Genomic DNA, 27,084 nt, shown 5'->3' with positions numbered 1-27,084 from the left:
CCGCTGAGGAAAAAACTCTGGTTATTGGCAGCTCCATTTTGCGAAATGTGAAGTTAGAGACTCCAGCGACCGTAGTTAAATGCATTCCTGGGGCCAGAGCGGGCGACGTTGAATCGTATTTAAAACTGCTGGCTAAGGATAAACGTAGATTTGGTAAGATCGTTATTCACGTCGGCGGTAATGACACCCGATTACGCCAATCGGAGGTCACTAAAATTAATGTGGAGTCGGTGTGTAACTTTGCCAAAACAATGTCGGACTCCGTAGTGTTCTCTGGACCCCTGCCCGATTTGACCAGTGATGACATGTTTAGCCGTATGTCTTCATTCCGTCGCTGGCTGTCTAGGTGGTGTCCAGCAAACGACGTGGCCTTCATAGACAACTAGAAAAGTTTTTGGGGAAAACCTGGTCTGATTAGGAGAGACGGCATCCATCCCACTTTGGATGGTGCAGCTCTCATATCTAGAAATATGACAGATTTCATTAGAAAACCAAAGTCATGACAACCCAGAGTTGAGACCAGGAGGCAGAGTTGCAGTCCTACACGCTTCTCTGCAGTTTCTCTAGAGCTGTCACCCACCCATGATTCTCATGATTCTTATTATTCCTACCATTCTAACGATTCCCTTTACCCTATAGAGACTGTCTGCTCCCCGTCAACAAAAAGTGCATAAATTAAAAAGTGCAAAAGGTGTTATTCATAAAAACCTCAAAAAAATTTATACTACAAAAGCATCTGAACCTAAAAACACCACAATCAGATGTGGGCTATTAAACATTAGATCTCTCTTGTCTAAATCTCTGTTAGTGAATGATTTGATAATGGATCGGCAGATTGATTTATTCTGTCTGACTGAGACCTGGCTGCAGGAGGAAGAGTATGTCAGTCTAAATGAGTCAACCCCTGCTAGTCATATTAATTATCACATTCCTCGAGGCACAGGCCGAGGAGGAGGAGTGGCAGCAATCTACCACTCAAGTTTATTAATTAATCCTAGACCTAAGCCGAAATATAGTACATTTGAAAGCCTTATCCTCAGCCTCTCACATCCAAATTGGAAGACAGATAAACCAGTACTATTTGCTGTGGTGTATCGTCCACCTGCTGCTTACTCAGAGTTTTTGTCTGAATTCACTGAATTTTTATCTGATTAAGTGCTTTGTACAGACAAAGCAATTATAGTGGGCCACTTTAATATTCATGTTGATACCCACAATGACAGCCTTAAGACTGCTTTCTATTCAGTATTAGACTCAATTGGCTTTTTGCAAAATGTTAACAAACCAACTCACTGTTTCAATCACACCCTTGATCTTGTACTAACCTATGGCATAGAAGCTGAATATTTGACAGTATTCCCTCAGAACCCTGTTTTATCTGATCATTCTTTAGTAACATTTGAATTTACAATAATGAACTGCACAGCATCTGAGAAAAAAATTAACTACTGTAGATTTCTGTCTGATAATGCTGTTATCAAATATAAGGAAGCTATTCCATCTTTATTATCTCCGCTGCCATGTGCCAGTTTTACAGAGGGCAATGGCCTAAACGTTACTCCAGCAGATATAGACTATCTAGTTGATAATACTGCTGCTTCATTGCGTTCAACCCTTGACTCTGTTGCCCCTTTGAAAAAGAAGGTCAGTAATCAGAGGAAGCTAGCTCCATGGTACAATTCACAAATACGTACTTTAAAGCAGATATCACGAAAGCTGGAAAGGAAATGGTTATCCACTAATTTAGAGGAATTCCGCCTAGCCTGGAAAGATAGCTTTATAATGTATAAAAAAGCCCTCCGTAAGGCAAGAACTGCCTATTACTCATCATTAATAGAGGAAAACAAGAACAACCCTAGGTTTCTTTTCAGCACTGTAGCCAGGCTGACAAAGAGCCATAGCTCTATTGTACCATCCATCCCTCTAGCTCTCACTAGTAATGACTTTATGAGCTTCTTTAGCAACAAAATAGTAGACATTAGAGACAGAATCCATCTCATCCTGCCTACAACTGTTAATGATGTAGGTATGTCTAGAACAGCATCTTTAGAAACATCTTCCAGTCCTGATTTGTCGTTAGACCGTTTCTCTCCCATAGATCTAGCTGAATTGACTTCAATAGTTTCTAAATCTAAATCATCAACATGTCTTTTGGATCCTATCCCGACCAGACTTCTTAAAGATGTGTTGCCTTTGATTGGCACTCACATATTAGATCAGATAAATCTCTCGTTGGTTACAGGATATGTTCCACAGGCTTTTAAGGTTGCAGTTATCAAACCTTTACTTAAAAAGCCTTCTCTGGACTCTGACATTTTGGCAAACTATAGACCTATATCCAATCTCCCCTTTACTTCTAAAATTCTTGAAAAGGCTGTTGCATCTCAGTTGTGTGATCATCTACATAGGAACGGTTTGTTTGAAGTTTTTCAGTCAGGATTTAGAGTTCATCATAGCACAGAGACAGCACTGGTGAAAGTTACCAACGACCTTCTTATAGCATCAGATAATGGACTCGTCTCTATACTTGTCCTGCTAGATCTTAGTGCTGCATTTGACACCATTGATCATAATATCCTATTGGAAAGATTGGAACATGTTATTGGGATTAAAGGAACAGCACTAGGCTGGTTTAAATCATATCTATCAGATAGATACCAGTTTGTTCATGTTAATGATGATCCCTACATATATACCAGAGTAAGTCATGGAGTTCCACAGGGTTCTGTGCTTGGACCGATACTGTTCACCTTATACATGCTTCCCCTAGGCAATATTATCAGGAAGCATGGAATAAATTTCCATTGCTATGCGGATGATACCCAGCTATATTTATCTAAGAAACCAGACGAAACAGATCAGTTAGCCATACTTCAGGCATGTCTTAAAGACATAAAGGCCTGGATGACCTGTAACTTTCTTCTTCTGAATTCAGACAAAACTGAGGTTATTTTGTTTGGTCCCAAACACCTCAGAAACAGTTTATCTAATCATATAGTTACTCTGGATGGCATTAATTTAGCCTCCAGTACGACTGTGAGGAACCTTGGAGTTATTTTTGATCAGGATCTGTCCTTTAACTCACATATAAAACAAGTCTCTAGGACCGCCTTCTTTCACCTGCGCAATATCAGTAAGATTAGGAACATTCTGTCGCAGAGTGATGCTGAAAAATTAGTCCATGCTTTTGTTACTTCTAGGCTGGACTACTGTAATTCCCTATTATCAGGATGTCCAGTTAACTCTCTAAAAAGCATCCAGCTGATCCAAAATGCTGCAGCGAAAGTACTGACTGGAATTAGCAAGAGAGATCATATTACTCCTGTACTAACTTCTCTTCATTGGCTTCCTGTAAAATCCAGAATTGATTTTAAAATCCTTCTCCTTACATATAAGGCCCTCAATGGCCAGGCTCCTTCATATCTCAAAGAGCTGATAGTACCATATCATCCTAACAGACTGCTTCGTTCCCAGAATGCAGGTTTGCTTATGGTTCCCAAAATCTCTAAAAGTAGAATGGGAGGCCGAGCCTTTAGCTATCAGGCCCCTCTCCTATGGAACCAACTGCCAGTTTGGGTTGGGGAAGCAGACACCCTCTCTAATTTTAAAACGAAGCTTAAAACCTTCTTGTTTGATAAAGCTTATAATTAGTTGTAGTTACAGTCCTAGTTATTTATTAAACTTATAGTTAGTCACAATTATCTCTATAGACACTGTTACAGTTAAGGATATAGCCCTTAGTAGAGCTGGCTCAGGCAACTGAATCATCCCCTAGTTATGCTGCTATAGGCCTAGGCTGCTGGGGGACATCCCATGATGTACTGCGCACTTCTTCTTCTTCTTCTCTTTCTCTCCTCAGACCCACTCTCAAATTTATTAGCCTTTATTACATGTCATTAACTCTGTGTCCTCTCTGTCCCGTAGTCCTGTGTTTGTTTCTCTCTGGTCTCTCTTTTTCTGTACCTTTCTGCAGGTACCTCTGGCTCCGGAGCTGCATGTCCTATGGTCCTGGCTCCACCCACCTGCTGCTGTTTATTGTTTACAATGATCTATTTCTAACATGTTTAATGTTCCATTCTGCTACAGATAAATATTTGATTAATATTCTTTGCAAACTGCAATGTAAATAATTACCAGTCATGACAGCTTTTTGCCTCCGTGCTCTGTTTCATAATTCTAATCTGCTGAGCACACATTATCAAATAACTGTTCACTAACTGTAATGTAAATACTGACCCACATTGTCTGTATTATGCTGCATGTCTTTCTCCCCCTCTCCTCCATTCCTAGCTGTCCTATCTTCCTCCTTTTCCTCCTTTCACCCAGCCCGGCCATCAGCAGGAGGGTCCCCCATCTGAGCCAGATTCTGCTCAAGGTTTCTTCCTGTTAAAAGGGAGTTTTCCTTGCCACTGTCGCCTTAAGTGCTTGCTCTGGGGTCAGGCTCTGGGTCTCTGTAAAGCGCTTTGAGACAATTTTGATTGTGGAAGGAGCTATATAAATAAAATTGAATTGAAAATTGAATTGAAATTGCATTCTGGGATTCCTGGCCCCACCTTCCTGGTGGCTGTCAGCTTAGGGGGGTCTGTGTCCCTGTGACAAAGACACAGTGGGACGTTGACACCCAGTGGGCTCAGTGATTGGTCGGCTGTGTGGAGCTGAGAAAGGAGCCAGGGTTTGAACTTCTCTCTCTGCTCTGTTTTCATTGGTTCCACAAATATTTGTGTCCCTGTTCAGCTCAGCAGCTGAGTGTAGCTCTATGAATGTCTTCAGGAGACACTGTGTGAAAATGTCCTCTCCGTATTTAAACCATGGTCACGTGTCCTCTCTGTGACAGCAGGCTTTTCACTGTGTCTGTGAGTGAGGCCATTGGGAGCAGCTATGAACACTTGTGCCTTCAGACCTGCTCACACGTGTTGTACAGATCAGTTCTTGTCAAACATCCTGATCTCAATGAGACTTTGTGAATAACACAAGCTCAACTCAGTCAAACTGCTGACACTGTCAATGTGGACTGTAAGAGTCAGAATCCAAATCATTTTCAAAGCTTTAAAAATCACTTTGAAAATCAGAGTCAGCACTTTCACAACTTCCTTTCAACCATTTCACACTTTGAATGTTAGAAATTCTGAAGGAGATTTGACCTAATAAATACTGAATAAAGCACAACTTTCACATCATATTCATCTCAGCACACAAGTAAACAATGGAGTCTGACCTCAGAGTCTCCAGTCCACAGTCTGGACTCTGCAGAAAACCACACAGATCTTTCAATCCTGAATCCTGCAGGTTGTTTTCACTCAGGTCCAGCTCTCTCAGATGGGAGGGGTTGGACTTCAGAGCTGAGGCCAGAGAAGCACAGCTGATCTCTGACAACCTGCAGCCCCTCAACCTGAATAAAGAATAAAAGATGTGAGTTTAGGAGACAAAGTTCCTGCTTGAAAGCGTTGAGTGTTTCATCATCTGTTCAGAGCTGAAGAAGGTTGAGAATGTACAAGTTTGGAAAATGGAAACTCCAAACACCTGAACCAACAGGATGCAGCTTAAAAACAGTCAGATACTAAAAGTCAAACACAGCTCTCATTAACTTCAGTCACTATAAACATCACAGATCATAAAGCAAAGAGTGAAGAAACATTTCTTTCTGTCTCTCAGTCTGACCCCAGAGTCTCCAGTCCACAGTCTGGACTCTGCAGAAAACCACACAGATCCTTCAGGTCTGAATCCTGCAGGTTGTTGTTACTCAGGTCCAGGTGTCTCAGATGGGAGGGGTTGGACTTCAGAGCTGAGGCCAGAGAAGCACAGCTGATCTCTGACAACCTGCAGCCCCTCAACCTGAATAAAGAATAAAAGATGTTAGTTTAGGAGACAAAGTTCCTGCTTGAAAGTGTTGAGTGTTTCATCATCTGTTCAGAGCTGAAGAAGGTTGAGAATGTACAAGTTTGGAAAATGGAAACTCCAAACACCTGAACCAACAGGATGCAGCTTAAAAACAGTCAGATACTAAAAGTCAAACACAGCTCTCATTAATATTAATGACAACATGCTGCTGCTTCAATAAAGGCATAGTGACTTCAGCTCTTAAACTCTTCCAGCTCCACCAGTGGCTCCATCTATACAAACTGATGTTGTTGACATTTGTTTCAGATTCTACTAAAGATCCTAAAGTTTTGACAGAGAACAAACATGTCAGGCTGAAGTTTGGAGGAAAGTCAACAAATGATTGAGACAAAATGGAAAAAATTTTCACTTCATGTAACGGTGACGACATTTAACAAACATGCTGAGTTTGTTCTGAATATCTGAGTCACTTTGACTTTAGTCTCATCACTTTCTAGTCGTTTTGGAAGAAGAAAATACTGAATATATATTTGTTGATGTGAGTGTGGAAAAAACTTGGATGTGATTTAAAGAGTGAAGCTTTTTTCTTGTTAAATGAAGCTTTGGAATCTGTAGCTCAACATTGCTCTGCCACAGTCAGTGGACTAAACCACAGAAGAAGAAAACAGACTTTACCATGAAGATCCTCAGTGTGGATCAGTATAATATCAGTGTGATGTCTGCACTTTACTGTCAGCACAACTTTCACATCATATTCATCTCAGCACACAAGTAAACAATGGAGTCTGACCTCAGAGTCTCCAGTCCACAGTCTGGACTCTGCAGAAAACCACACAGATCCTTCACTCCTGAATCCTGCAGGTTGTTTCCTGTCAAGTCCAGGTGTCTCAGGTGTCTCAGATGGGAGGGGTTGGACTTCAGAGCTGAGGCCAGAGAAGCACAGCTGATCTCTGACAACCTGCAGTGACTCAACCTGAATAAAGAATAAAAGATGTGAGTTTAGGAGACAAAGTTCCTGCTTGAAAGCGTTGAGTGTTTCATCATCTGTTCAGAGCTGAAGAAGGTTGAGAATGTACAAGTTTGGAAAATGGAAACTCCAAACACCTGAACCAACAGGATGCAGCTTAAAAATAGTCAGATACTAAAAGTCAAACACAGCTCTCATTAACTTCAGTCACTATAAACATCACAGATCATAAAGCAAAGAGTGAAGAAACATTTCTTTCTGTCTTAATGTGGAATATTTGCTTTGTATGTGAAGAAATATAAAAGTCAACTGAAGGTGAAGATGAAATTGTTCCAAAGTAAAAAGTCAATTAGCAAGTGTTGGATTTTGAATCTTCATTCAATGACTTTGAAATATGAAGCTGAACAAGATGCTCAGTGTGGATCAGCATCAAATCTCTGAGCTCAAATCTCCTTCAAAAAGTCCCACATTCACACTCAGGTTTAACAGTTTGGAAGAAAGTTTTCAAAGTGTTCACTAAGGTTTCAAATGAAATCTTTCATATTGTGTGAAATAATAGTTTGAGCCTTTGATGTTTTGAGTGTGACTGAAGTTTGTGTTGAGAGTTTGAGAAGCTGCAGACATTCAGCACATGTGCAGCGTGTTGAATGAGACATTTCATCACATTCCAGTCATGTGTCTTTGGTCCAAAGCAAGTTCAGCTTCATCCAACACTCTCTGCTCACACATTTGAATCTGCTGTTCCAGCAATGCACACATTCACACATTGGGACACTGCTGACGTGCTGACGTGGTGGTAACGTACTGTGTCACTTCCTGTTTGCTGCTTCTGCACTGTGGTGTTACGAGTGTTATCCTAGCTTACTAATCAACTCTTACTTTGTCGTGTTCTGTGGTCAATCTTCCTGTACACGTATATTGCTTCAGTTAAACATCTGTGGTGCACGTGTCCCTCGGGATTTAACACTACACTCTAATCACTCTATCTCTGGTCCGCTAGCTTAGCTGTTAGCAATGGCTTCTCTTTCTCCTGCTGTCTCTCCTCTCTCTTGCACGGTGTGTGAAATGTTCAGTTACTCCTCTGCCTCCTTTAGCGATAATGGTATGTGTAATAAATGTAGCATTTTTGTAGCATTGGAGGCGAGACTTAGGGATGTAGAGGCTCGGCTCCGCACCATAGATAATCGCCCCGCAGCAGCGCTAGCTAGTCAGTCCCCTGTAGCTGATGCGGACCAGCCTAAATTAGCTACAGCTAGCCGTCCTACGTTAGCTCCTGTCAGCCGTTCCCCAGGGGGGCTGGGTGGCAGTCCGAAGGAAACATAGCCTGCAACGGCCCGTGGTTCACCATCAACCGCTTCATGTTTCAAACAGATTTTCCCCAATCAGCGACACACCCGCTGAGGAAAAAATTCTGGTTATTGGCAGCTCCATTTTGCGAAATGTGAAGTTAGAGACTCCAGCGACCATAGTTAAATGCATTCCTGGGGCCAGAGCGGGCGACGTTGAATCGTATTTAAAACTGCTGGCTAAGGATAAACGTAGATTTGGTAAGATCGTTATTCACGTCGGCGGTAATGACACCCGATTACGCCAATCGGAGGTCACTAAAATTAATGTGGAGTCGGTGTGTAACTTTGCCAAAACAATGTCGGACTCCGTAGTGTTCTCTGGACCCCTGCCCGATTTGACCAGTGATGACATGTTTAGCCGTATGTCTTCATTCCGTCGCTGGCTGTCTAGGTGGTGTCCAGCAAACGACGTGGCCTTCATTTATAACTGGAAAAGTTTTTGGGGAAAACCTGGTCTGATTAGGAGAGACGGCATCCATCCCACTTTGGATGGTGCAGCTCTCATATCTAGAAATATGACAGATTTCATTAGAAAACCAAAGTCATGACAACCCAGAGTTGAGACCAGGAGGCAGAGTTGCAGTCCTACACGCTTCTCTGCAGTTTCTCTAGAGCTGTCACCCACCCATGATTCTCATGATTCTTATTATTCCTACCATTCTAACGATTCCCTTTACCCTATAGAGACTGTGTCTGCTCCCCGTCAACAAAAAGTGCATAAATTAAAAAGTGCAAAAGGTGTTATTCATAAAAACCTCAAAAAAATTTATACTACAAAAGCATCTGAACCTAAAAACACCACAATCAGATGTGGGCTATTAAACATTAGATCTCTCTTGTCTAAATCTCTGTTAGTGAATGATTTGATAATGGATCAGCAGATTGATTTATTCTGTCTGACTGAGACCTGGCTGCAGGAGGAAGAGTATGTCAGTCTAAATGAGTCAACCCCTGCTAGTCATATTAATTATCACATTCCTCGAGGCACAGGCCGAGGAGGAGGAGTGGCAGCAATCTACCACTCAAGTTTATTAATTAATCCTAGACCTAAGCTGAAATATAGCACATTTGAAAGCCTTATCCTCAGCCTCTCACATCCAAATTGGAAGACAGATAAACCAGTACTATTTGCTGTGGTGTATCGTCCACCTGCTGCTTACTCAGAGTTTTTGTCTGAATTCACTGAATTTTTATCTGATTAAGTGCTTTGTACAGACAAAGCAATTATAGTGGGCCACTTTAATATTCATGTTGATACCCACAATGACAGCCTTAAGACTGCTTTCTATTCAGTATTAGACTCAACTGGCTTTTTGCAAAATGTTAACAAACCAACTCACTGTTTCAATCACACCCTTGATCTTGTACTAACCTATGGCATAGAAGCTGAATATTTGACAGTATTCCCTCAGAACCCTGTTTTATCTGATCATTCTTTAGTAACATTTGAATTTACAATAATGAACTGCACAGCATCTGAGAAAAAAATTAACTACTGTAGATTTCTGTCTGATAATGCTGTTATCAAATATAAGGAAGCTATTCCATCTTTATTATCTCCGCTGCCATGTGCCAGTTTTACAGAGGGCAATGGCCTAAACGTTACTCCAGCAGATATAGACTATCTAGTTGATAATACTGCTGCTTCATTGCGTTCAACCCTTGACTCTGTTGCCCCTTTGAAAAAGAAGGTCAGTAATCAGAGGAAGCTAGCTCCATGGTACAATTCACAAATACGTACTTTAAAGCAGATATCACGAAAGCTGGAAAGGAAATGGTTATCCACTAATTTAGAGGAATTCCGCCTAGCCTGGAAAGATAGCTTTATAATGTATAAAAAAGCCCTCCGTAAGGCAAGAACTGCCTATTACTCATCATTAATAGAGGAAAACAAGAACAACCCTAGGTTTCTTTTCAGCACTGTAGCCAGGCTGACAAAGAGCCATAGCTCTGTTGTACCATCCATCCCTCTAGCTCTCACTAGTAATGACTTTATGAGCTTCTTTAGCAACAAAATAGTAGACATTAGAGACAGAATCCATCTCATCCTGCCTACAACTGTTAATGATGTAGGTATGTCTAGAACAGCATCTTTAGAAACATCTTCCAGTCCTGATTTGTCGTTAGACCGTTTCTCTCCCATAGATCTAGCTGAATTGACTTCAATAGTTTCTAAATCTAAATCATCAACATGTCGTTTGGATCCTATCCCGACCAGACTTCTTAAAGAGGTGTTGCCTTTGATTGGCACTCACATATTAGATCAGATAAATCTCTCGTTGGTTACAGGATATGTTCCACAGGCTTTTAAGGTTGCAGTTATCAAACCTTTACTTAACAAGCCTTCTCTGGACTCTGACATTTTGACAAACTATAGACCTATATCCAATCTCCCCTTTACTTCAAAAATTCTTGAAAAGGCTGTTGCATCTCAGTTGTGTGACCATCTACATAGGAACGGTTTGTTTGAAGTTTTTCAGTCAGGATTTAGAGTTCATCATAGCACAGAGACAGCACTGGTGAAAGTTACCAACGACCTTCTTATAGCATCAGATAATGGACTCGTCTCTATACTTGTCCTGCTAGATCTTAGTGCTGCATTTGACACCATTGATCATAATATCCTATTGGAAAGATTGGAACATGTTATTGGGATTAAAGGAACAGCACTAGGCTGGTTTAAATCATATCTATCAGATAGATACCAGTTTGTTCATGTTAATGATGATCCCTCCATATATACCAGAGTAAGTCATGGAGTTCCACAGGGTTCTGTGCTTGGACCGATACTGTTCACCATATACATGCTTCCCCTAGGCAATATTATCAGGAAGCATGGAATAAATTTCCATTGCTATGCGGATGATACCCAGCTATATTTATCTAAGAAACCAGACGAAACAGATCAGTTAGCCATACTTCAGGCATGTATTAGAGACATAAAGGCCTGGATGACCTGTAACTTTCTTCTTCTGAATTCAGACAAAACTGAGGTTATTTTGTTTGGTCCCAAACACCTCAGAAACAGTTTATCTAATCATATAGTTACTCTGGATGGCATTAATTTAGCCTCCAGTACGACTGTGAGGAACCTTGGAGTTATTTTTGATCAGGATCTGTCCTTTAACTCACATATAAAACAAGTCTCTAGGACCGCCTTCTTTCACCTGCACAATATCAGTAAGATTAGGAACATTCTGTCGCAGAGTGATGCTGAAAAATTAGTCCATGCTTTTGTTACTTCTAGGCTGGACTACTGTAATTCCCAATTATCAGGATGTCCAGTTAACTCTCTAAAAAGCATCCAGCTGATCCAAAATGCTGCAGCAAGAGTACTGACTGGAATTAGCAAGAGAGATCATATTACTCCTGTACTAACTTCTCTTCATTGGCTTCCTGTAAAATCCAGAATTGATTTTAAAATCCTTCTCCTTACATATAAGGCCCTCAATGGCCAGGCTCCTTCATATCTCAAAGAGCTGATAGTACCATATCATCCTAACAGACTGCTTCGTTCCCAGAATGCAGGTTTGCTTATGGTTCCCAAAATCTCTAAAAGTAGAATGGGAGGCCGAGCCTTTAGCTATCAGGCCCCTCTCCTATGGAACCAACTGCCAGTTTGGGTTGGGGAAGCAGACACCCTCTCTAATTTTAAAACGAAGCTTAAAACCTTCTTGTTTGATAAAGCTTATAATTAGTTGTAGTTACAGTCCTAGTTAGTTATTTATTAAACTTATAGTTAGTCACAATTATCTCTATAGACACTGTTACAGTTAAGGATATAGCCCTTAGTAGGGCTGGCTCAGGCAACTGAATCATCCCCTAGTTATGCTGCTATAGGCCTAGGCTGCTGGGGGACATCCCATGATGTACTGCGCACTTCTTCTTCTTTCTCTTTCTCTCCTCAGACCCACTCTCAAATTTATTAGCCTTTATTACATGTCATTAACTCTGTGTCCTCTCTGTCCCGTAGTCCTGTGTTTGTTTCTCTCTGGTCTCTCTTTCTCTGTACCTTTCTGCAGGTACCTCTGGCTCCGGAGCTGCATGTCCTATGGTCCTGGCTCCACCCACCTGCTGCTGTTTATTGTTTACAATGATCTATTTCTAACATTTTTAATGTTTTACGTTTGTTTAATGTTTAACGTTTTAATGTTCCATTCTGCTACAGATAAATATTTGATTAATATTCTTTGCAAACTGCAATGTAAATAATTACCAGTCATGACAGCTTTTTGCCTCCGTGCTCTGTTTCATAATTCTAATCTGCTGAGCACACATTATCAAATAACTGTTTACTAACTGTAATGCAAATACTGACCCACATTGTCTGTATTATGCTGCATGTCTTTCTCCCCCTCTCCTCCATTCCTAGCTGTCCTGTCTTCCTCCTTTTCCTCCTTTCACCCAGCCCGGCCATCAGCAGGAGGGTCCCCCATCTGAGCCAGGTTCTGCTCAAGGTTTCTTCCTGTTAAAAGGGAGTTTTCCTTGCCACTGTCGCCTTAAGTGCTTGCTCTGAGGTCAGGCTCTGGGTCTCTGTAAAGCGCTTTGAGACAATTTTGATTGTGGAAGGAGCTATATAAATAAAATTGAATTGAAAATTGAATTGAAATTGCATTCTGGGATTCCTGGCCCCACCTTCCTGGTGGCTGTCAGCTTAGGGGGGTCTGTGTCCCTGTGACAAAGACACAGTGGGACGTTGACACCCAGTGGGCTCAGTGATTGGTCGGCTGTGTGGAGCTGAGAAAGGAGCCAGGGTTTGAACTTCTCTCTCTGCTCTGTTTTCATTGGTTCCACAAATATTTGTGTCCCTGTTCAGCTCAGCAGCTGAGTGTAGCTCTATGAATGTCTTCAGGAGACACTGTGTGAAAATGTCCTCTCCGTATTTAAACCATGGTCACGTGTCCTCTCTGTGACAGCAGGCTTTTCACTGTGCCTGTGAGTGAGGCCATTGGGAGCAGCTATGAACACAAGGAGATTTGACCTAATAAATACTGAATAAAGCACAACTTTCACATCATATTCATCTCAGCACACAAGTAAACAATGGAGTCTGACCTCAGAGTCTCCAGTCCACAGTCTGGACTCTGCAGAAAACCACACAGATGCTTCACTCCTGAATCCTGCAGGTTGTTTTCACTCAGCTCCAGGTGTCTCAGATGGGAGGGGTTGGACTTCAGAGCTGAGGCCAGAGAAGCACAGCTGATCTTTGACAACCTGCAGAAACTCAACCTGAATAAAGAATAAAAGATGTGAGTTTAGGAGACAAAGTTCCTGCTTGAAAGCGTTGAGTGTTTCATCATCTGTTCAGAGCTGAAGAAGGTTGACAATGTACAAGTTTGGAAAATGGAAACTCCAAACACCTGAACCAACAGGATGCAGCTTAAAAACAGTCAGATACTAAAAGTCAAACACAGCTCTCATTAACTTCAGTCACTATAAACATCACAGATCATAAAGCAAAGAGTGAAGAAACATTTCTTTCTGTCTTAATGTGGAATATTTGCTTTGTATGTGAAGAAATATAAAAGTCAACTGAAGGTGAAGATGAAATTGTTCCAAAGTAAAGAGTCAATTAGCAAGTGTTGGATTTTGAATCTTCATTCAATGAGTTTGAAATATGAAGCTGAACAAGATGCTCAGTGTGGATCAGCATCAAATCTCTGAGCTCAAATCTCCTTCAAAAAGTCCCACATTCACACTCAGGTTTAACAGTTTGGAAGAAAGTTTTCAAAGTGTTCACTAAGGTTTCAAATCAAATCTTTCATATTGTGTGAAATCATAGTTTGAGCCTTTGATGTTTTGAGTGTGACTGAAGTTTGTGTTGAGAGTTTGAGAAGCTGCAGACATTCAGCACATGTGCAGTGTGTTGAATGAGACATTTCATCACATTCCAGTCATGTGTCTTTGGTCCAAAGCAAGTTCAGCTTCATCCAACACTCTCTGCTCACACATTTGAATCTGCTGTTCCAGCATTGCATTCTGGGATTCCTGGCCCCACCTTCCTGGTGGCTGTCAGCGTCCCACAGTTTGTGTCCCTGTGACAAAGACACAGTGGGACGTTGACACCCAGTGGGCTCAGTGATTGGTCGGCTGTGTGGAGCTGAGAAAGGAGCCAGGGTTTGAACTTCTCTCTCTGCTCTGTTTTCATTGGTTCCACAAATATTTGTGTCCCTGTTCAGCTCAGCAGCTGAGTGTAGCTCTATGAATGTCTTCAGGAGACACTGTGTGAAAATGTCCTCTCCGTATTTAAACCATGGTCACGTGTCCTCTCTGTGACAGCAGGCTTTTCACTGTGCCTGTGAGTGAGGCCATTGGGAGCAGCTATGAACGCTTGTGCCTTCAGACCTGCTCACACGTGTTGTACAGATCAGTTCTTGTCAAACATCCTGATCTCAATGAGACTTTGTGAATAACACAAGCTCAACTCAGTCAAACTGCTGACACTGTCAATGTGGACTGTAAGAGTCAGAATCCAAATCATTTCCAAAGCTTTAAAAATCACTTTGAAAATCAGAGTCAGCACTTTCACAACTTCCTTTCAACCATTTCACACTTTGAATGTTAGAAATTCTGAAGGAGATTTGACCTAATAAATACTGAATAAAGCACAACTTTCACATCATATTCATCTCAGCACACAAGTAAACAATGGAGTCTGACCTCAGAGTCTCCAGTCCACAGTCTGGACTCTGCAGAAAACCACACAGATCCTTCACTCCTGAATCCTGCAGGTCGTTTGCACTCAGGTCCAGGTGTCTCAGATGGGAGGGGTTGGACTTCAGAGCTGAGGCCAGAGAAGCACAGCTGATCTCTGACAAACTGCAGCCCCTCAACCTGAATAAAGAATAAAAGATGTGAGTTTAGGAGACAAAGTTCCTGCTTGAAAGCGTTGAGTGTTTCATCATCTGTTCAGAGCTGAAGAAGGTTGAGAATGTACAAGTTTGGAAAATGGAAACTCCAAACACCTGAACCAACAGGATGCAGCTTAAAAACAGTCAAACACAGCTCTCATTAATATTAATGACAACATGCTGCTGCTTCAATAAAGACATAGTGACTTCAGCTCTTAAACTCTTGCAGCTCCACCAGTGGCTCCATCTATACAAACTCATGTTGTTGACATTTCTTTCAGATTCTACTAAAGATCCTAAAGTTTTGACAGAGAACAAACATGTCAGGCTGAAGTTTGGAGGAAAGGCAACAAATGATTGAGACAAAATGGAAAAGATTTTCACTTCATGTAACGGTGACGACATTTAACAAACATGCTGAGTTTGTTCTGAATATCTGAGTCACTTTGACTTTAGTCTCATCACTTTCTAGTCGTGTTGGAAGAAGAAAATACTGAATATATATTTGTTGATGTGAGTGTGGAAAAAACTTGGATGTGATTTAAAGAGTGAAGCTTTTTTCTTGTTCAATGAAGCTTTGAAATGTGTAGCTCAACATTGCTCTGCCACAGTCAGTGGACTAAACCACAGAAGAAGAAAACAGACTTTACCATGAAGATCCTCAGTGTGGATCAGTATAATATCAGTGTGATGTCTGCACTTTACTGTCAGCACAACTTTCACATCATATTCATCTCAGCACACAAGTAAACAATGGAGTCTGACCTCAGAGTCTCCAGTCCACAGTCTGGACTCTGCAGAAAACCACACAGATCCTTCACTCCTGAATCCTGCAGGCTGTTTTCACTCAGGTCCAGGTGTCTCAGATGGGAGGGGTTGGACTTCAGAGCTGAGGCCAGAGAAGCACAGCTGATCTCTGACAACCTGCAGCCCCTCAACCTGAATAAAGAATAAAAGATGTGAGTTTAGGAGACAAAGTTCCTGCTTGAAAGCGTTGAGTGTTTCATCATCTGTTCAGAGCTGAAGAAGGTTGAGAATGTACAAGTTTGGAAAATGGAAACTCCAAACACCTGAACCAACAGGATGCAGCTTAAAAACAGTCAGATACTAAAAGTCAAACACAGCTCTCATTAATATTAATGACAACATGCTGCTGCTTCAATAAAGACATAGTGACTTCAGCTCTTAAACTCTTGCAGCTCCACCAGTGGCTCCATCTATACAAACTCATGTTGTTGACATTTGTTTCAGATTCTACTAAAGATCCTAAAGTTTTGACAGAGAACAAACATGTCAGGCTGAAGTTTGGAGGAAAGTCAACAAATGATTGAGACAAAATGGAAAAGATTTTCACTTCATGTAACGGTGACGACATTTAACAAACATGCTGAGTTTGTTCTGAATATCTGAGTCACTTTGACTTTAGTCTCATCACTTTCTAGTCGTGTTGGAAGAAGAAAATACTGAATATATATTTGTTGATGTGAGTGTGGAAAAAACTTGGATGTGATTTAAAGAGTGAAACTTTTTTCTTGTTAAATGAAGCTTTGAAATCTGTAGCTCAACATTGCTCTGCCACAGTCAGTGGACTAAACCACAGAAGAAGAAAACAGACTTTACCATGAAGATCCTCAGTGTGGATCAGTATAATATCAGTGTGATGTCTGCACTTTACTGTCAGCACAACTTTCACATCACATTCATCTCAGCACACAAGTAAACAATGGAGTCTGACCTCAGAGTCTCCAGTCCACAGTCTGGACTCTGCAGAAAACCACACAGATGATTCAGTCCTGAATCCCGCAGCTTGTTTTCACTCAGGTCCAGCTCTCTCAGATGGGAGGGGTTGGACTTCAGAGCTGAGGCCAGAGAAGCACAGCTGATCTCTGACAACCTGCAGTCACTCAAACTGAATAAAGAATAAAAGATGTGAGTTTAGGAGACAAAGTTCCTGCTTGAAAGCGTTGAGTGTTTCATCATCTGTTCAGAGCTGAAGAAGGTTGAGAATGTACAAGTTTGGAAAATGGAAACTCCAAACACCTGAACCAACAGGATGCAGCTTAAAAACAGTCAGATACTAAAAGTCAAACACAGCTCTCATTAATATTAATGACAACATGCTGTTGTTTCAATAAAGACATAGTGACTTCAGCTCTTAAACTCTTCCAGCTCCACCAGTGGCTCCATCTATACAAACTCATGTTGTTGACATTTGTTTCAGATTCTACTAAAGATCCTAAAGTTTTGACAGAGAACAAACATGTCAGGCTGAAGTTTGGAGGAAAGGCAACAAATGATTGAGACAAAATGGAAAAGATTTTCAATTCATGTAACGGTGACGACATTTAACAAACATGCTGAGTTTGTTCTGAATATCTGAGTCACTTTGACTTTAGTCTCATCACTTTCTAGTCGTGTTGGAAGAAGAAAATACTGAATATATATTTGTTGATGTGAGTGTGGAAAAAACTTGGATGTGATTTAAAGAGTGAAGCTTTTTTCTTGTTAAATGAAGCTTTGAAATCTGTAGCTCAACATTGCTCTGCCACAGTCAGTGGACTAAACCACAGAAGAAGAAAACAGACTTTACCATGAAGATCCTCAGTGTGGATCAGTATAATATCAGTGTGATGTCTGCACTTTACTGTCAGCACAACTTTCACATCACATTCATCTCAGCACACAAGTAAACAATGGAGTCTGACCTCAGAGTCTCCAGTCCACAGTCTGGACTCTGCAGAAAACCACACAGATGATTCAGTCCTGAATCCCGCAGCTTGTTTTCACTCAGGTCCAGGTGTCTCAGATGGGAGGGGTTGGACTTCAGAGCTGAGGCCAGAGAAGCACAGCTGATCTCTGACAACCTGCAGTGACTCAACCTGAATAAAGAATAAAAGATGTGAGTTTAGGAGACAAAGTTCCTGCTTGAAAGCGTTGAGTGTTTCATCATCTGTTCAGAGCTGAAGAAGGTTGAGAATGTACAAGTTTGGAAAATGGAAACTCCAAACACCTGAACCAACAGGATGCAGCTTAAAAACAGTCAGATACTAAAAGTCAAACACAGCTCTCATTAATATTAATGACAACATGCTGTTGTTTCAATAAAGACATAGTGACTTCAGCTCTTAAACTCTTCCAGCTCCACCAGTGGCTCCATCTATACAAACTCATGTTGTTGACATTTGTTTCAGATTCTACTAAAGATCCTAAAGTTTTGACAGAGAACAAACATGTCAGGCTGAAGTTTGGAGGAAAGGCAACAAATGATTGAGACAAAATGGAAAAGATTTTCAATTCATGTAACGGTGACGACATTTAACAAACATGCTGAGTTTGTTCTGAATATCTGAGTCACTTTGACTTTAGTCTCATCACTTTCTAGTCGTGTTGGAAGAAGAAAATACTGAATATATATTTGTTGATGTGAGTGTGGAAAAAACTTGGATGTGATTTAAAGAGTGAAGCTTTTTTCTTGTTAAATGAAGCTTTGAAATCTGTAGCTCAACATTGCTCTGCCACAGTCAGTGGACTAAACCACAGAAGAAGAAAACAGACTTTACCATGAAGATCCTCAGTGTGGATCAGTATAATATCAGTGTGATGTCTGCACTTTACTGTCAGCACAACTTTCACATCATATTCATCTCAGCACACAAGTAAACAATGGAGTCTGACCTCAGAGTCTCCAGTCCACAGTCTGGACTCTGCAGAAAACCACACAGATCCTTCAGTCCTGAATCCCTCAGGTTGTTTTCACTCAGGTCCAGGTCTCTCAGATGGGAGGGGTTGGACTTCAGAGCTGAGGCCAGAGAAGCACAGCTGATCTCTGACAACCTGCAGGAACTCAAACTGAATAAAGAATAAAAGATGTGAGTTTAGGAGACAAAGTTCCTGCTTGAAAGCGTTGAGTGTTTCATCATCTGTTCAGAGCTGAAGAAGGTTGAGAATGTACAAGTTTGGAAAATGGAAACTCCAAACACCTGAACCAACAGGATGCAGCTTAAAAACAGTCAGATACTAAAAGTCAAACACAGCTCTCATTAACTTCAGTCACTATAAACATCACAGATCATAAAGCAAAGAGTGAAGAAACATTTCTTTCTGTCTTAATGTGGAATATTTGCTTTGTATGTGAAGAAATATAAAAGTCAACTGAAGGTGAAGATGAAATTGTTCCAAAGTAAAGAGTCAATTAGCAAGTGTTGGATTTTGAATCTTCATTCAATGAGTTTGAAATATGAAGCTGAACAAGATGCTCAGTGTGGATCAGCATCAAATCTCTGAGCTCAAATCTCCTTCAAAAAGTCCCACATTCACACTCAGGTTTAACAGTTTGGAAGAAAGTTTTCAAAGTGTTCACTAAGGTTTCAAATCAAATCTTTCATATTGTGTGAAATCATAGTTTGAGCCTTTGATGTTTTGAGTGTGACTGAAGTTTGTGTTGAGAGTTTGAGAAGCTGCAGACATTCAGCACATGTGCAGTGTGTTGAATGAGACATTTCATCACATTCCAGTCATGTGTCTTTGGTCCAAAGCAAGTTCAGCTTCATCCAACACTCTCTGCTCACACATTTGAATCTGCTGTTCCAGCATTGCATTCTGGGATTCCTGGCCCCACCTTCCTGGTGGCTGTCAGCGTCCCACAGTTTGTGTCCCTGTGACAAAGACACAGTGGGACGTTGACACCCAGTGGGCTCAGTGATTGGTCGGCTGTGTGGAGCTGAGAAAGGAGCCAGGGTTTGAACTTCTCTCTCTGCTCTGTTTTCATTGGTTCCACAAATATTTGTGTCCCTGTTCAGCTCAGCAGCTGAGTGTAGCTCTATGAATGTCTTCAGGAGACACTGTGTGAAAATGTCCTCTCCGTATTTAAACCATGGTGACGTGTCCTCTCTGTGACAGCAGGCTTTTCACTGTGCCTGTGAGTGAGGCCATTGGGAGCAGCTATGAACACTTGTACCTTCAGACCTGCTCACACGTGTTGTACAGATCAGTTCTTGTCAAACATCCTGATCTCAATGAGACTTTGTGAATAACACAAGCTCAACTCAGTCAAACTGCTGACACTGTCAATGTGGACTGTAAGAGTCAGAATCCAAATCATTTTCAAAGCTTTAAAAATCACTTTGAAAATCAGAGTCAGCACTTTCACAACTTCCTTTCAAGCATTTCACACTTTGAATGTTAGAAATTCTGAAGGAGATTTGACCTAATAAATACTGAATAAAGCACAACTTTCACATCATATTCATCTCAGCACACAAGTAAACAATGGAGTCTGACCTCAGAGTCTCCAGTCCACAGTCTGGACTCTGCAGAAAACCACACAGATCCTTCAGGTCTGAATCCTGCAGGTTGTTGTCACTCAGGTCCAGGTGTCTCAGATGGGAGGGGTTGGACTTCAGAGCTGAGGCCAGAGAAGCACAGCTGATCTCTGACAACCTGCAGTGACTCAAACTGAATAAAGAATAAAAGACGTGAGTTTAGGAGACAAAGTTCCTGCTTGAAAGCGTTGAGTGTTTCATCATCTGTTCAGAGCTGAAGAAGGTTGAGAATGTACAAGTTTGGAAAATGGAAACTCCAAACACCTGAACCAACAGGATGCAGCTTAAAAACAGTCAGATACTAAAAGTCAAACACAGCTCTCATTAATATTAATGACAACATGCTGCTGCTTCAATAAAGACATAGTGACTTCAGCTCTTAAACTCTTCCAGCTCCACCAGTGGCTCCATCTATACAAACTCATGTTGTTGACATTTGTTTCAGATTCTACTAAAGATCCTAAAGTTTTGACAGAGAACAAACATGTCAGGCTGAAGTTTGGAGGAAAGGCAACAAATGATTGAGACAAAATGGAAAAGATTTTCACTTCATGTAACGGTGACAACATTTAACAAACATGCTGAGTTTGTTCTGAATATCTGAGTCACTTTGACTTTAGTCTCATCACTTTCTAGTCGTGTTGGAAGAAGAAAATACTGAATATATATTTGTTGATGTGAGTGTGGAAAAAACTTGGATGTGATTTAAAGAGTGAAGCTTTTTTCTTGTTAAATGAAGCTTTGAAATCTGTAGCTCACATTGCTCTGCCACAGTCAGTGGACTAAACCACAGAAGAAGAAAACAGACTTTACCATGAAGATCCTCAGTGTGGATCAGTATAATATCAGTGTGATGTCTGCACTTTACTGTCAGCACAACTTTCACATCATATTCATCTCAGCACACAAGTAAACAATGGAGTCTGACCTCAGAGTCTCCAGTCCACAGTCTGGACTCTGCAGAAAACCACACAGATCTTTCAATCCTGAATCCTGCAGGTTGTTTTCACTCAGGTCCAGCTCTCTCAGATGGGAGGGGTTGGACTTCAGAGCTGAGGCCAGAGAAGCACAGCTGATCTCTGACAACCTGCAGTGACTCAACCTGAATAAAGAATAAAAGATGTGAGTTTAGGAGACAAAGTTCCTGCTTGAAAGCGTTGAGTGTTTCATCATCTGTTCAGAGCTGAAGAAGGTTGAGAATGTACAAGTTTGGAAAATGGAAACTCCAAACACCTGAACCAACAGGATGCAGCTTAAAAACAGTCAGATACTAAAAGTCAAACACAGCTCTCATTAATATTAATGACAACATGCTGTTGTTTCAATAAAGACATAGTGACTTCAGCTCTTAAACTCTTCCAGCTCCACCAGTGGCTCCATCTATACAAACTCATGTTGTTGACATTTGTTTCAGATTCTACTAAAGATCCTAAAGTTTTGACAGAGAACAAACATGTCAGGCTGAAGTTTGGAGGAAAGGCAACAAATGATTGAGACAAAATGGAAAAGATTTTCACTTCATGTAACGGTGACGACATTTAACAAACATGCTGAGTTTGCTCTGAATATCTGAGTCACTTTGACTTTAGTCTCATCACTTTCTAGTCGTGTTGGAAGAAGAAAATACTGAATATATATTTGTTGATGTGAGTGTGGAAAAAACTTGGATGTGATTTAAAGAGTGAAGCTTTTTTCTTGTTCAATGAAGCTTTGAAATCTGTAGCTCAACATTGCTCTGCCACAGTCAGTGGACTAAACCACAGAAGAAGAAAACAGACTTTACCATGAAGATCCTCAGTGTGGATCAGTATAATATCAGTGTGATGTCTGCACTTTACTGTCAGCACAACTTTCACATCATATTCATCTCAGCACACAAGTAAACAATGGAGTCTGACCTCAGAGTCTCCAGTCCACAGTCTGGACTCTGCAGAAAACCACACAGATCCTTCACTCCTGAATCCTGCAGGTTGTTTTCACTCAGGTCCAGGTGTCTCAGATGGGAGGGGTTGGACTTCAGAGCTGAGGCCAGAGAAGCACAGCTGATCTCTGACAACCTGCAGTCACTCAACCTGAATAAAGAATAAAAGATGTGAGTTTAGGAGACAAAGTTCCTGCTTGAAAGCGTTGAGTGTTTCATCATCTGTTCAGAGCTGAAGAAGGTTGAGAATGTACAAGTTTGGAAAATGGAAACTCCAAACACCTGAACCAACAGGATGCAGCTTAAAAACAGTCAGATACTAAAAGTCAAACACAGCTCTCATTAACTTCAGTCACTATAAACATCACAGATCATAAAGCAAAGAGTGAAGAAACATTTCTTTCTGTCTCTCAGTCTGACCTCAGAGTCTCCAGTCTACAGTGTGGACTCTCCAGAAAACCACACAGCAGCTTCACTCCTGAATCCTGCAGCTTGTTGTTGTCACTCAGGTCCAGGTGTCTCAGATGGGAGGGGTTGGACTTCAGAGCTGAGGCCAGAGAAGCACAGCTGATCTCTGACAAACTGCAGGAACTCAATCTGAATAAAGAATAAATCATGTGGATAAAAATCATTTCTAATCCAATCAGATATGTCCTAATCAATGAGCTTTCACTAACATGAGTAGAGGGACTTTGTCCTTCTCTTATTGTGGATCATCATAATGTCAGCCTTCTACACACATCATCCAAATGTCACCACAACATTCATACAACTATTCATGTCAACACAGATTCATAACATGCTGCTGAGCTCAGTCAAGTCTGGAATTAGAAGATAAAGATCAAATCAGACATGTTGGACTAAAATCCTCTTCATCATTGAAGGTTTTACATGACCTTCTTCTTCCTGAGCTCCGTGTCATTAAACAACATTAAAGGACAAATTCACATTTCTTGACTTCAACCAACAGTCACACATTGATTTAAAGAGTCTTTGGTGGCAGTCGTCCTTCCTGTGGTCCACACTGACTGTGAAGTGGTCTCCTCCTAACACAACTACACTGTAAGAAATGACTTCATGAGTTCAGCTGTAGCTGAATGAAGCTGAAGGTGTGTGTTTCCTGATTCTACTCTCCTCTACACCAGGAGAGAAAACACCTGGTTCTGACTTATTTAACACAAAATATGGAAAGACTTTAAAGGAGCAGTGTGGAGGATTTAGGGGGATCTATTGGCAGAAATGGAAGATAATATTCATAATTATGTTTCAAGTGGAGTTTAATCATCTGAAAAGTGAATTTGTAAAAACAAAAAGACTCAATATAACATGAATAAATGAACAAATGAATGTAAAATGTAACAGTTACTAATAAACAGAAAAACTTAACAGCAATAATCACAACCAACTGAAAAATCTACATTTGACAAACACAACATTTAAAACATCTCCAGAAAAACACACAGCTGACCTAAAAATTATAAAACTATTATGAGAATAATGAGAATAATTTCATACTGTGTATATTTGAAAAAACCAAACTACTAATCTACACTGACTGATAATGTTAAAGATCATGTCTGGACTTACACAGCCTTTCTGCAGTTCCACACAGCTGGGATCAGTCTCCGTCGTCCCTCCTCTGATGTGTTGTACTTCTTCAGGTCCAACTCATCCAGAACCTCCTCTGACATCTGCAGAACGTAGGCCAGAGCTGAACAGTGGATCTCAGAGAGTCTCTTCTCTGATCTGTTCTCTGACTTCAGGAACTCTTGGATCTCCTGATGTACTGAACGGTCCTTCATCTCCATCAGACAGAGGAAGATGTTGATGCTTCTGTCAGGAGAGATATCATATCTGTTCATCTCCTTCAGGTTGTTGATGGCTCTCTGGATGATTTCTGGTCTGTTCTCTGTCTGACCCAGAAGGCCTCCAAAGAGTCTCTGGTTGGACTCCAGAGACAGGCCATGAAGGAAGCGAACAAACAGGTCCAGGTGGCCATTTTTACTTTGGAGGGATTTCTCCATTGCATCACTGAGGAGGACATCGAGTGATGGGTAGCTGCTATTGTTATTTCCAAAATACTTAAAAGTTTTCCCATTAAAAGACTCTGGCTTTGAGTCCCAGTGTTTGTAGTCTTGTCCCAGGAAAGTCCTCAGCTCACTTGTCTTCCTCTCTGTGTAACAGTGGAACATGTAGACTGCAGCCAGAAACTCCTGAATGCTCAGATGAACAAAGCAGTAGACCGTTTTCTGAAAGATCACACTCTCTCTTTTAAAGATCTCTGTACAAACTCCTGAGTAAACCGAGGCCTCTGTGACATCAAGACCACACTGCTCCAGGTCTTCTTGGTAGAACATGATGTTTCCTTTCTCCAGATGTTCAAACGCCAGCCTCCCCAGCTTCAGAAGAACTTCCCTGTCAGCCCCCGTCAGCTCCTGTGGACTTGTCTCATGTCCCTCATCATACTTGTGCTTCTTCCTCTTTGTCTGAACCAGCAGGAAGTGTGAGTACAGGTCAGTCAGGGTCTTGGGCAGCTCTCCTCTCTGCTCTGTGGTCAACATGTGCTCCAGAACTGTAGCAGAGATCCAGCAGAAGACCGGGATCTGACACATGATGTGGAGGCTTCGTGAAGTCTTGATGTGGGAGATGATCCTTCTGGCCTGCTCCTCCTCTCTGAACCTCTTCCTGAAGTACTCCTCCTTCTGTGGGTCAGTGAATCCTCTGACCTCTGTCACCATGTCAACACACTCAGGAGGGATCTGATTGGCTGCTGCAGGTCGTGTGGTTATCCAGAGGCGAGCAGAGGGAAGCAGTTTCCCCCTGATGAGGTTTGTCAGCAGCACATTCACTGAGGTGGACTCTGTAACATCAGTCAGGATCTCAGTGTTGTGGAAGTCCAGAGGAAGTCGACACTCATCCAGACCGTCAAAGATGAACAGAACCTGGACCTCTTCAAACCTGCAGAGTCCTGCTTCTTTGGTTTCAGTAAAGAAGTGATGAACAAGTTCCACCAAGCTGAACTTTTTCTCTTTCAGCACATTCAGCTCTCTGAACGTGAATGGAAATGTGAAGTGTATGTCCTGGTTGGCTTTGTCTTCAGCCCAGTCCAGAGTCAACTTCTGTGTTAAGACTGTTTTCCCAATGCCAGCCACTCCCTTTGTCATCACTGTTCTGATTGGTCCATCTCTTCCGGGTGAGGCTTTAAAGATGTCTTCTTGTCTGATGCTTGTTTCTGGTCTGGCTGGTTTCCTGGATGCTGTTTCAATCTGTCTGACCTCATGTTCATCATTGACCTCTCCAGTCCCTCCCTCTGTGATGTAGAGCTCTGTGTAGATCTGATTCAGAAGGGTTGGGTTTCCTGCTTTAGAGATCCCCTCAAACACACACTGGAACTTCTTCTTCAGAGCAGATTTAAGTTTACGTTGACAAACTGCAGCAACATGTCCTGAATGAACAAACAAGAAACAACATCAATGACTGATTCATAAAGAAAATATGACATGTTCATCCCCCTAAAGAACACACATGAACATGTTTCCCTCCATGTCTTGAGACGTTAGTAAATGTCCCATTTGTCCATCATGTTGAATCTTTAGAGAAATCCTCTTACTGCTGTGCAGACAGTCAGCCAGCTCCTCCTGCTTCATTCTCCTCAGGAAGTTCACTGTGATCTTCACAAAAGCCTCTCTGCTGCTCCTCCTCTGCTCTTCATCCTCACCGTCCAGCACCTCCTCATCCTCCCTCTGACTCTCTGAGCATTCTGGGTAATCTGGACTCACAACCTTCTGGATCTTCTTCAGCTCCTTCTTCACAAAAGTGACAATGTTCTCCTCCAGCAGCTGGAACAGAAAACTATATGAATGACACAATCAAAGTAAAACCATGGAGCCAAACATCAGATCCATGTTGGACACACTGACAATCCACTGCTCTAAAAAGTGCAGCATGGACATTATTGTCAACACAACAGATGTCAAAGTAGTTGTTGTCCATGTACAGACCATAAATATGGAGTCCAGGTGTGTTTGATGCTGCTGGGCAGACTGAGCACTGGGAACCTCTGAGCTCTCCTGGTCCACTCTGTGGAGGAATCATGAAGAATTAGCTCACATTATGTTTGCAGCATCTGTGAGCGTTTTATGCTTTGTACACAAACAACAGCTGCTTTTATGTTCTGTGGTGACTGTCCTGATTAAAGCAAACACTACTGTGCTGTGACATTCTCAATGAGAGGAAACAAGCAATCAGTTCTGTACCTCATGACCTAGAGTCATCACAACAAGTCCACCTTTTAAATGATGAGTTTTAAGGACTCACACTGGGTTTGACAGAAGTCTCCCTTCTGCTACAGGACACTAATACAAACACTGGAACTGGATAGGTGCTGAGTTACAGGGAGTTTTAGTTCTGATCTGAATGACACATATAAGAACATAAGAAGTGTTTTTCTTGAAAAGAGAAACATTAACTTTGCCACTAAAGCCTGTGTTTCAGCCTGATCATGTTCATATACTGTGTCATTCATGAAGCCTGGAGACAAAACACAATCACTTCATCTTTCATAGAAGACCAGTTATACAGGACAGCTGTCTGATACATTTTAAACTCAGCTGCAGCTCACTTCTTTGCAGCAGAGGGAGGCTGTCCTTTGAAATTAATGGGTTTATGCTTTGACATGTCACTCTTCATGGACACACAGCTGGGCTCAAGTACAGGGAAGTCTGGTCTCTGATGGATCCTGGTGGACACAGAGATTAGGACCATCAGGGACATGGGGACAGGGACAACATATCTATTATTCATACAGTGTTCTCTTAGTAAAGAAGAAAACATGTAG

The 27,084-nt window shown here is 41.5% G+C and overlaps 1 protein-coding gene across 1 annotated transcript in view; it reads left to right on the top strand.

Annotated features, from left to right (window-relative positions):
* Positions 1-533: 533 nt before the first annotated feature.
* LOC121188900 overlaps positions 534-27,084 on the top strand; it is a gene marked incomplete at its 5' end in the record, with an annotated part of 34,588 nt that continues 8,037 nt past the window's right edge. The window contains 3 exon segments of the mRNA XM_041048847.1: positions 534-612; positions 644-3,639; positions 8,961-11,840. Of these exon segments, the coding sequence (XP_040904781.1) occupies positions 534-612; positions 644-3,639; positions 8,961-11,840 (5,955 nt within the window).

This window comes from Toxotes jaculatrix, chromosome 10 (assembly GCF_017976425.1).
Source record: "Toxotes jaculatrix isolate fToxJac2 chromosome 10, fToxJac2.pri, whole genome shotgun sequence".
Lineage (NCBI taxonomy): Eukaryota > Metazoa > Chordata > Actinopteri > Toxotidae > Toxotes > Toxotes jaculatrix.
Note: the sequence above shows the minus strand (reverse complement) of the source record. Positions and strands in the feature narration are given on the sequence as shown.